At 41.3% G+C, this 11,610-nt stretch overlaps 1 protein-coding gene across 1 annotated transcript in view; it reads right to left on the bottom strand.

Annotated features, from left to right (window-relative positions):
• Positions 1-289: 289 nt before the first annotated feature.
• Positions 290-11,610, bottom strand: part of RHOBTB3 (Rho-related BTB domain containing 3) — a gene marked incomplete at its 3' end in the record, with an annotated part of 19,650 nt that continues 8,329 nt past the window's right edge. The window contains exons 3-8 of the mRNA XM_009697199.1: positions 10,099-10,291; positions 7,541-7,692; positions 5,543-5,654; positions 4,363-4,731; positions 2,056-2,168; positions 290-401 (exon numbers count right to left, since the gene is read on the bottom strand). Of these exons, the coding sequence (XP_009695501.1) occupies positions 290-401; positions 2,056-2,168; positions 4,363-4,731; positions 5,543-5,654; positions 7,541-7,692; positions 10,099-10,291 (1,051 nt within the window). The remainder of the gene's footprint in view (positions 402-2,055; positions 2,169-4,362; positions 4,732-5,542; positions 5,655-7,540; positions 7,693-10,098; positions 10,292-11,610) is intronic.

Below are 11,610 nucleotides of genomic sequence, written 5' to 3'. Positions count from 1 at the left end.
GAGGTGGTGGAGTCACCATCCCTGAAGATGTTTAAGAAAAGACTGGACGTGGCAATCAGTGCCGTGGTCTAGTTGATGTGGTAGTGTTAGGACAACGGTTGGACTGAATGATCCCAGAGGTCTCTTCCAACCAAATCGATTCTGTGATTCTGTGATGGCAAAGTGTATAGGTTTTCTTACTTTTGATGCAACAGAAAATACAGTCACCTCCATTTCCTACTCTCCCGTAGAAAGCATCAATGCTGGAGGTGCAGTGATGCCCATGTCAAGAGGAGCAGAGGCACCGTACCTTGTATTTTGAAGATGACATCAGCTAGGACAGGCGTATTAAAGAACAGCCTGAGAGAAGTCTTATAAAGCCGTTTTATCTGGTGAGATCTGCAGTCCTTTACAGTGTTTAGCTGCAAAATAAATTATTAAGAAAACACTGTCACGTGTAGTGGCCCACAGAATAAAAGATTACAAGACATCATTTATATGGGGAAACTAAACAACAGCCTTTTGCTTTCTACTTTATGTTCTTTTGCTAACGCTACTCAGCCATGCCTCCCTCACGTGCATTCCTCTGCCATCATCTTCATCGTTTATTCTCCTATTTCCCATGGTGCAGCACCTCCAAGGCACATCCATCTCCTACAGTCACATCCCAGCTCTCTCCTTGGTACTCTCTAACCTGTGACAAAACTCCCCCATCCACCTCCTCTGGAAAGGTTTGACCGCATCACGAATTTTCTGGACTCCAGACTTTTTCATACACGGCTTGTTCGGACCGAAGGCTGCAGTACCACAAGGCATGAGGGCTCTGGAGGGACCGCTGATGGGACACACATGCATCCCTCCGTGTGATGCCGCATACAGATGCAAGGCAGCTAAAAGTTGTGCGTTTCCTGATGTTGCCCCGATATTGCCTCCACAGAGGCAGAGGGAGTCACAGGCTGATGCACAGACTTCCCTTACAATATTCTGGGCATGATAGAGTCAAGACCTTCCAAAACCTAGTACTTCCAGTTAGTTTTCAATTATGTTTTACTTACTTACTTTAAAAATGGAATCTAAAGCTACCCAAAGGAACAACATCAAAATCATATTGCTAGATTGTGATAAGTGAAATACAGATGAGGTTGAATTTATGGTTAAAATCTTATCTAATTTATTCATTAATTTTTAATTTTATCAAGAAAAATCACAATTCATTTGTATGCCTTTGAAAAAAAACTTTAAATGTGAAATAAAAGTACTCTGAAAATATAAAAAAAAAAAAAAGAAAAAAAAAGAACCAACAACCGAGCTTATTACCTTACAAATTTTCAGGACTTTCTAAGTCCAGCCCTATGAGTGTTTTAGCCGTGGACACTTAGGTCTGGCAAGCCTACAACTGAGCGCTCAGAAGCTTAAAACAGCTAAGTAACTTTTTGATGTTTATATTACGTTCTCTGAAGGCAGTTTAAGATGATTTCGTTTAAATTGACAGAAATACTTAGTGCAAGTTCTAGAGTATCAGGGAATGTATAAGCTCTAGCAGAAAATGGCTGTTAAAATTAATTCTATATTGTAACTTTTTATTACCATAATAATGTGACGTAAGTTACATTGCACTGTGAAGTCATCCGCTGAATTAAATATACTGGGTTATAGACAGCTTTCCACATCACAACGTTTATAAGAGAAACCACCTCTCCTGATCTACTGTCGATACGTAACTTTTGGCACACGTTCAGGAAAGCAAAGCTTTCCCGGGCAGCCTCTATTACATGAGAATTAGCAACACATAATCGTATTGTTAGACAATGTACAAAGCTGTGAATATTAGTAATCCTTTTAGGATACCTACTTGTGTGCTTTCTACTGATTACGTTAATCCTGCACGCTACCATCAGCAGCTCTGTGTTTGTATTTTGCACACCCCTGCGAACAACCCACTGATGAAGTAATAAAAGCTGTGTAAGCCAAAACGAGTTTAAAACAAAGACTGAGAAGGAAACCTTGTCTACAAAACAATTTCCCAAGAACTTAGGTAACTAATGCTAGCAGTTACCCCAGGAGAGTTAGAGGTACCTTCCCTGGAGTTTTCAGGATACATTTCACTTTCTCAAGCACATGTTCTGTTTTTTCTGGATCCTTCAACTTCTTTTTTATATCCTCTTCCAATCGTTCCCACTGGAAAGCACCTGTCACGAGAGCAGGTAAAGTTGGATTATAAATCAACAAGGCATACACCTTAGCAGGCAGAGAAAAGATGATACCAGTACCAGACAGATCCTGCAGAAACTGTATTTTTTTGCACATAAATCAGCCAGATCTTTGTGCTTAGGAAGAGCAAGATGCAATTCTTGCACAATAAAACCACCGTGGTACTTCTTTTATGCAATCAAGTACAGACAGAATGGGGCATCTCCCTTACTTTCAAAATCAATTTCTGAATTCCTCACAGTGCAATCACTACATATTGCGGGTAGACATTCAGGAAAAAAAAAAAATCCTGAATGTTTCAATATTTGTGGAAGTTCTTTAGCTTCTGCTCATATTGCGGGTTGCATTGCTTTGTCGGTGTGTGAACAAGAAAAGCTTCGTGCACAGTTATATTCTCAGTACTGGCAGCTAAAAACAGCACAAAGTCTGCAGTGGAATTTCTTCTTTTCTTATTTTCAGACTTAAAGCCATGACGTTCTCTTAGGTCTTTCAGCATCTTTCTTGGAAAAATAAGAAGTGTTGGCCAGCATTAAAACAAACATATTTTATCGTTATACACTTTGCTGGAGTAAGTCTCAAAGACACCAAGGGGCTTTTTGGTAACTTTCAGCTCTGATCCTCAGGGCCATGCAGCAAGGAAGAGTCAGAGAGAGATGAAGGTCAGGGCAAAGCTCAAGTCAGCACAGCCCTGAAGCCACCCTTGTGCAGAAAAGGCTGAAATAGCACATACGGTGTACGGCTTCTTTAGCTCCATCAGCTCCTATGGATACCATATGGTTGCTAAGTGTTTATACCCTCCTGGGCATAATGTCACGGGCTTGAAAAGCTGAAAACAATGACACTGGCCCATGATCTGACCTCTTCTCAGTTCGTGCCTCAAAGACCTCAGCACCCCTCAAACGCACCGGATGGTGCGATGATTTTTGGCAATGCCCTTCAGTTTCGCCTACAACTCTGCAAAGTTTCCCACCTCTTTGGTTGACGTAAACAAAAGTAAAAAGTAAAATTAGTGCACAAAAGGCAGCAGGCACAAGTTGTAAATGGTAACAGATGATCATACTGCACTTATCTATCATCTGTTGAAATTACAAGTTCAATCCCTTATTCATGTCAGCAACAAATAAAAATAAATTTAGAAAAAAAAATGTTCACACTCAAAATCTCCTGCATCTGTTCTTTGTGTTTGACACCGGTTTGGGAAGAATGGAAAGGGATGTTTACACTGTACAAACTCTAACTGAAAGCTGAAATGGTCTCCCTTGTGTCTTCACCAGCCAGTGTTCACGTCTTAGCTACTAAGGCAGAAAATCCTTTTCGTATGTCAGGCAGGTATCAGTCTACAGATACTGACTAAGCTTCTTTATAGATGCAGCTCTAACATTATAATTATTTGGGGCTTTTTTTTTTTTATTACAGTTAAAATCAGAATGCATCATTAAAAAGACCGCTAATTCTTTCAACAAATATAAAATAGGTATTCTTATGTACCGACAGCCTGCAAAATATTTCATAAAGAACAACTGGGTACCAGGTACTTCCAGGAAAAAAAAAAAATAAATCTCTTTCACTTGAGGATTCCTAAGCAACATTTGCAAAGTTAAAAAAATATCAGTGTTATTTTAACAGGCAGCTGGCATTAGGTAGGCGAGGTCACTGCCTATACCGAATCGGTAGCAAAACTCATGCAAGGTACCCCAGCCCCCTGCCCTCCAACCAGCGATCACTGTTTTCTCTTCAGCAGCACCACACCCAGAAAAGAAATTACTCAAGTTTTCTTGAGTAACCCTGCACACTCTTCAACATGTTTAGAACATGCAACAATTTTAAATGTTTTAAAAGCCTGAGGTCAAAAAACTGTCTCAAACTCTAGATTTTTTTGGCAAAGTTTTTGAATGTCATTGATGTTTGCTTATGGACTTTGTTGAATAAAATATTGTACTTAATTTATGCTCATTAGATCTGGAATGACAACTGATTTTTATTAAATCTAGGCAAAGGGCTTTTTCCATAGATGACGTTTGTAATAATCACAAGGGATAGAACAGACGTAGCAACACGGCAGAACGTCATCTCCCAACAGCAAAGCCATGCTCCTTAGGGTCATCCACGTACTCCTTCATCAGACATCTGCTGTACGAGAAATTAGTAGCTGGTCCCTTTCCCAGGGGATACCTGAATAAATGAAGCGGAGGATGTCTGGGAGACAAGAGCAGAAGACAGAGTCCTTCACCACCACCCTCGCCGGCGGGACGCAGGGGGGGACGCCGTGGGGGGACGGGGGGAAGGTGGCCCCTGTCTCCACCGTGAAGAGGCTCTGGGCTGTCCGCATGATGGAGGCATCGCGGATGTCGGCGGGGCTCTTCACCTCGAAAAGCAGCATGAAGAGGTGGCTGACGGAGCAGAGGATGATCTTGTGAGCCTCCACCACCGTGCTGAGGTCTTCGGGGCAAAAGGCCACGTCCGCGCACTGGCAGCAGCAGAGCAGGTTGTGCAGGTCCGCGTCGTAGTGCGAGGCTTCGCCCTTTAAGATCGGCATTTTTTCTGTGAAAGATAACAAGTCAGGCTGTGAAATTGCAGCAAGTGTTCACCACAGGACAAGTCTATTCCCAGAGATCTGCTCAAATGAAGGACAATTTTTGAAAGAAGTACTCAATAAGAAAAGTTCTTATATGCCATTTGAGTATGTTTAGTAGAACACTCTGAAAGTGGAAGTACTTTGTATAGTAGAATAAGAAATATAACACTTAGTTTAGTAAAAAGTGTCCGTCCTTTTATGAAACCTCTTTAGGCAGTTCTGTTGGAAAGGAACCTCCACTGCGAATCCCAAACCTAAGGGATCTGAGTGAATTTCTAGAACGTGTGAAAAGAGACAACTACGTACTTAGAGGTATCTACCTGTCAGTAATTATCTCACTGAATAAATGCATCAGATGCTCAGAAATATGTGCAGGAAATCATGTGCAGGGGCATACGTCTCCCTTGTTTTATTTGCAGCAAATAAAAATATTACTTGACAAAGCATCATGTAGTGACTTCCTTTTATAATTTGCCTATAAAGCTTTTATGTAAAGCTTTTAATAATTCATGTTTGCATTATTTCAAGTGCACCAGAAAACCACTCCTATCATTTTTGTCTAAAATAAATTAGAAGCCCATTGCAATGTTACGTATTGCTATACAATTCCCCCCAAATTAATTAAACCATCGCTAAAAGATGATGCAACTAGAGCAACAAAACCAGAATAGCTGATGATAGACAGCACAGCTCACAGTAATGATTTCAAAATGTTAATTGCACAAAGAACATGACACACATAACGAAGAATACTAGAGACCAGACATCAGCAAGCACCTGGCTGTTCAAGCTGAGGTGGCTGAACTCGATGGCACTTCTGCATCTTTTTCCTTTTCTTCATTTTTTCAGATGACTTCTGATTCAAACTTTGGATCATGAAGTATTCCAGCTAAAACACAAAATGTGTTTTTAAAAAATCCCAGTTATTTAAGAACAACCTAGATGTCAAACAAAGGAGAATGAGTGGGTACCGTATACAGAACAGAAGCTACTGCCACTATGAACCGTTATCCAGGAGAGTCCTAACACTCCTTTATCAGGAGAAGGTACCACATTTAGGTGGAATTAGCACCATTTAAAAGACTATTTATTCAAATGATGGTGGTTAATTCTCCGGTATTTAATCTTCCCAGAAATGACAGGCACAAAAATGTTCAAATTACCAACTCCAGTAGATGCTAATTACGGAATTACAGAGAAGAATAAGACTTGATGGATAATGACCGGTTGCAAGTGATGGAAATAATAACAAAACCGTATATGAGCTCTTCAGCTTGCAGGTAACCACCACCACCATGCAATGCTGCTGCGTCCTCTCAAAAAGTCACTTTACGATGTGATCTTTGTGGCCAAGGTTTGTTTCACTGCGACAGACTACAAGCATCATCACGGCAATAAAAATGTGCCTGAGGGGAAATGATCCCTTTTACAGGAACAAAGAGGCACAAAGGGTGGTTCGGTTTGAGTTAATGAATATCTTAAACACTTTTATCACCCAAGGTATTACTGTAGCACATATAGTGCTTTCTAAAAACTAGAAAAATACTCTGGCTAGACCAGCTGTTGAGTGGATTTCTTGTTTTTAACTGGGAGTGAATGGATCCAACAGAAATGGGCTAACTGTTGCACCCAGATATGGCACGTTACTACCAAATCCCATGGAAAATACACCATATGTGTACACCGGTATAGTGTCTGGTCTTTACAACAGTAAAGAACGTGTGAAATTACTGTGCCAAAAGAGCTGCACCTTTTTGTTTAATCCGAAATGCCACTAGGAAAGTAACCAAAAGGTTCAAAAAAAGGCTGAGCTTAAAACACCTCATAAAACTGAAAATTAAATATCAGCGTGAAATAACTTTGTGGAGAAGACAAATAAATCTGAAAGACTGTATTTAGAAATTGCTCAGTGGGCTCCTCTGTCTTCAGGAGAGTGGAATAATAAGAAGCTCATTAGAGATGGGACATTTTAACAAGCATCTCAGCTTCTGCCTCATTCAGCTTCACCACGGCTGACCCCAGGCTCTGCTCAGAATGGCAAACTGCGTCACAAGACTATGCTAAAAAATCAAGGAATTCATCAATATCTTAGCTGTCTCACTTTACAACTAGAACAGCTGTGAGAGTTTGAGCAAATAAAATTAAAAATACCAGAATATTATGGACTAATTCAGGCTGGAAGGGGCCTGTGACAGTCACCCACTCAGGGCACCTGCTCAAAACAGGACACGTCCTCACAGTGGGATGGGGTTGTCAAGTGCCTCGTCCAGCTGGGTGTTGATTATCCCATCCCAGCAAGATACAAGGACAGGAACAGGAGTGGAAAAATTATTGCAGTGCGTAGTACGGCTTTCTTAAACCTGCCTAGAAGGTAGTTAAAACCAGAGTAACCTCAGTACTGCCAATTCAGCTCGCACCATAGAATCACAGCATGGTTTAAGTTCAAGGGACCTTAAAGCTCATCTCATTCCAAGACCACGTGCCATGGGAAGGGACACCTCCCACCAGACCAGGTTGCTCACAGCCCCATCCAACCTGGCCTTGAACACTTCCAGGGATGGGGCATCCACAGCTGCTCTGGGCAACCTCTGCCACTGCCTCACCACCCTCACCGGGAAGAATTTCTTCCTGATACCTCATCTAAATCTCACATTGGTGGGAACTCGCCCTCTGTGGGAGCACTCGTGCTGTGCCTCCACTCTCCAAAGCCCCGACTTCAGTTTCCCACCTCCCATCAGTGCCACCCCACTTTCAACCCAGCTGTTTCTCACTCACCACTCCTCCAAAGTACTTCTGTACGTAGAAGTCATTGAGAGCGTGCAGTTCGAGGTAAGTGGCCCCTAGTTCCTTGGCAAGCTGAACTCCCTCCGAGGTGGTGACACAGCTCCTCCTGTCCGAAGTGCACAGCGGGCAGGTGCAAGGCACTCCTGGGGTAAAAAGTGATGGAAAAGGGCCATTTTTGCTCAATAATCCACAATTCTTAGCTTCCTAAATAATTGTAAAGTTGTATTATTTAGGAAAGAACAAAGAAGGAAATGGAAACATAGTAGTTTTATAGTAAGAAATCTACAATTACTGAAAAAAACCCCAACTTCTTATTAATCATCTCAAAATACTAGCTGCTGTACAAAGCTCAGCGTACCTTACATCAGCGTTACTTCACGTTCTGTTTTGCTGAGGCGGAAAAGTCAAGCAGGACTTCCAGAAGCCAGGCTTGGCTTAGGGCATCAGTGTCCTTAAATGGACAGGTGTTGTACTAGCCTACAGGTGCTACCGCTCATTAATGTCACCCTTACACTTGTTTAATTATGGTGGCCTGTCCGCGCAGGAAGGACGCGCAGCAAATCTCCACTGCAGTCCCAGCTGCTATGGGTATGTACATACTGCGGACTACGATTCAATTACACATATTTTCCATGATTTTTTTTTTTTTTTTTAAGCCCAAGTAGGTATTTTTAAGACTATGCCAGTTAACTGATAAAAATCTGTTAGCCACTCTGGCTCAACTTTGCTTAACGCCGGTGAGAACCTGCCAGCCACGGATGTGTTTTTAAATACGCCCTGAATGCTTTGCATTAATTTCCTCTGCTCAGACCTATGGACAACACGTATTAATCATAACACAGCTTTTTTTTTTTTAATTTCTTTTGGCAGCACCATTCGCTACTACAGAGGATTAAGGTCTTAGTAATTTGTATGAGCAAACTGCTGTATTCACAAATACCTCCTGGAAACAAAAGGGTTCTGTATGTGCACAGCAGTTTGCTCCAGCATGTCCCCAAACGAAACCACGGCTGGAGAGACCGACTTCCCCCACAGTCACATTATTTAGGGAGGAAGACAGGAAAAAAAAAAAAAAAGGTGGAAAAGAAAAACGCCACTAGTGGAGTCACTCAGAGTGGTGGTATCCTGCGGTTAAATAAAAAGTGTAAGAAAAAGCATTGGGAAGACAAACATCAGATTAGCAAGACCGTGCCTTTAGAATGGCAGATTTATTACCCCTGTACCAACCAGAGCATAAAGACATTTGATCATTATCAGTGAATTGCTAAAGGGGAAAAAAATAAGGATTTACAGAGCTCTTTAACAGTCCTTTCTCAATGACTGAGCAAAAAGACACGTAAGTAGACCCTGGCAAAACTGAGCATTACATCCACAGGGGACATACTTCATATAGCTTAATATTTCTTTGTACATTATAAAATAAATGTCTGCACCTACATCCATCAGGTCCCTTACTCACAGCAGGAGGGATGCTCAGAAACACGTGTTTTAGACAAACACATAAAGTAAAAGACAACCCACAGGCTCTAGTTTTGCATTCATGGCTTCAGGAAAAAAAATAAAAAATTTAAAAAAAAAAAAATCAGGCCCCATGACTAAAAAGACCACAGGAAAATCAACAAAAGAGCAATGCAAAACAGGTGGGAATACCGAATAAAGTTTGTATGTTTGTTCTATTGGTATCTGTGGTATTCTTTCCGAACTTTATTTCCCTGATGTAAACAGATGGGAGTTACTACTGTCCACCCAAACCGTGAACACGTTCTCCGCAGCATTGCCCTCGTTGGCTGCTGGACACTTCTAAGACCACCCGGTTCTTACACAACTGCGGGACTGTGATTTTCATATTGAATACACAGCAACAACAACAACTTTAAATATTCAACATAAAATCAATTTTCATTGTTCTCACAGCAGTCTCCTCATCAGCCTGGACAGGGTATTGTGCAAACACGCAAGCTATAGCATTAGCCATACCATATCTATACCATAGCTACTCTGCCATGACAGGTCAACTCCGTTGATGCGGCAGCATGTGGCACTTCGTGGTACCCAAAGGGCTGGTGTGTCCATTCATCTGACAACATCCCAAAGAATTTCAAGGCTTTTCCCACCCCCTCTCCAGTGGTTCCAAGCTGACGGACTTAATCTCAGACGCTAGAGACACATATTAGAGACGTTTAATCTCAGACACTGAGACATGACCAGAGACAACTGATAACCATGGGTTTCATCTCATACACTCAGGTGTACGCTGTTTAATCCAAAGCACTAGATGTAATGCCCACGCGCGATGGCTCCACAAGAAGAGTTGTTGCAGAGGTCAAAGCAGGATAGGATGCCTTTCATTGCCAGGGTTCGTTAAGCATAATATTCCTGACAATACATCAGTCTACAGAACCACAATACATGCACACATTACTGTCATCCTGACAGACTAATTGTTTCTGTTAGCAACTTGGAAAAACAATCAGCTTCTACTGAAATTACAGCATATCCAACTTCCAAGTGAGATTTTAACTATTAACTACAGGAGACTGGATACATACCATTTTTTCGTGCACCAATAGCAGAAATTATTACTGGAACCGAGCAGTGGTTTAACGCTTTTTTTATCATTGGGACATAACTGTCCTTTAGTTCTTGAAACGAAGTCTTGTCATTGACAGAGTATTTAATCACAATAATATCAGCTCCTCCAAGCAGACTGCGAGAAGTGTACCAGTCACTGTCAAAAATATCCTAAACAGAAAAAACACCGATCAAGAATTTCCTGGAAGAAACTTTACTGGTTTAGTTACTTAACCTTCAAATGTTTTCATTAAAGCAATAAAAGCGGCTTCAGTGATAGAGGTCTGCAGCCATTCATACAAAACCATTATTTATCACGACATTTTAGGGAAAGGGTTACACAGAACTATGCAATGTACCTATGAACCTTTAAATAGAATTCTCATCAGTTGGTTGTGATTTTTATCTGCTTCACAAGAGCTTCCGTGTAGCTGTAACAAATGTTAATGTCTTCAGGATAAGGACTTAATCACATGCCTAAACTTTATTTTTCCACCTCACATTCAATTTGTCATTGTTCTGTGCTAAAAGGGTAAGACTTGCACTCTAAAATTATTTGGTATCCTGTTAATCTACAGCTGTGCTATATCCACATGTATTATACAGTTATTACTTGTATGTTTGTCATGAGAACTATAATTTCACTATTTCTGCTTTATCTAAAAGTAGCTCATAACTACCAATGAAAGTCATAGCTTTGCATATATGCTCAATTGCAAACTCTTGGTAGAAATCTGGAACTGGTCCAGAGCACTGAAAATCAACTCCAAAATTAAAATACTGTGACTTCTTGGAACAGAGAGACCTTATTTTGGCCTTTCAGTACTTAAAGGGGGCTTATAAGAAAGATGGGGAGAGAATCTTTACCAAGGTCTTTAGTGATAGGACAAGGGGCAATGGCTTTAAACTGGAAGAGGGAAGATTTAGATGAGATATGAGGAAGAAATTCTTCCCGGTGAGGGTGGTGAGGCAGTGGCAGAGGTTGCCCAGAGAAGCTGTGGATGCCCCATCCCTGGGAATGTTCAAGGCCAGGTTGGATGGGGCTGTGAGTGACCTGGTCTGGTGGGAGGTGTCCCTGCCCATGGCAGGGGGGTTGGAACGAGGTGAGCTTTAAGCTCCCTTCCAACCAAACCATTCTATGGCTCTGTGATTCTAGAACAGTCCTGTACGGCACGAGGCAAAGCTAGAAGAACTTGAGATCTTGAGGAAAAAAAATGGAAATTAGCAATGATGAAATAAAGAAGGTGTGGAAAAGAGGAGTAAATGAGAACAGAAGAAGTGACAAAAGGGCAGGACTCAAAGTTCGGGTTGGGGAGGATCAACGTGCCTTTTTAAAAAAACAAGTCACAGTAATAAGAGTATTACAGATGGCAACCAGAGAAATATATAAAAGATTATTAATATCAACAAGTGAAGTGGCTTGCATTGTCAATATAATTATTTTTGATCACTTCAAAGGAGTCATTGTTTGAAATCTGTGGTGAGGTTGC

The sequence above is a fragment of the Cariama cristata genome, unplaced genomic scaffold, assembly GCF_000690535.1.
Source record: "Cariama cristata isolate BGI_N322 unplaced genomic scaffold, ASM69053v1 scaffold40863, whole genome shotgun sequence".
Taxonomy (NCBI): Eukaryota; Metazoa; Chordata; class Aves; order Cariamiformes; family Cariamidae; genus Cariama; species Cariama cristata.
Note: the sequence above shows the minus strand (reverse complement) of the source record. Positions and strands in the feature narration are given on the sequence as shown.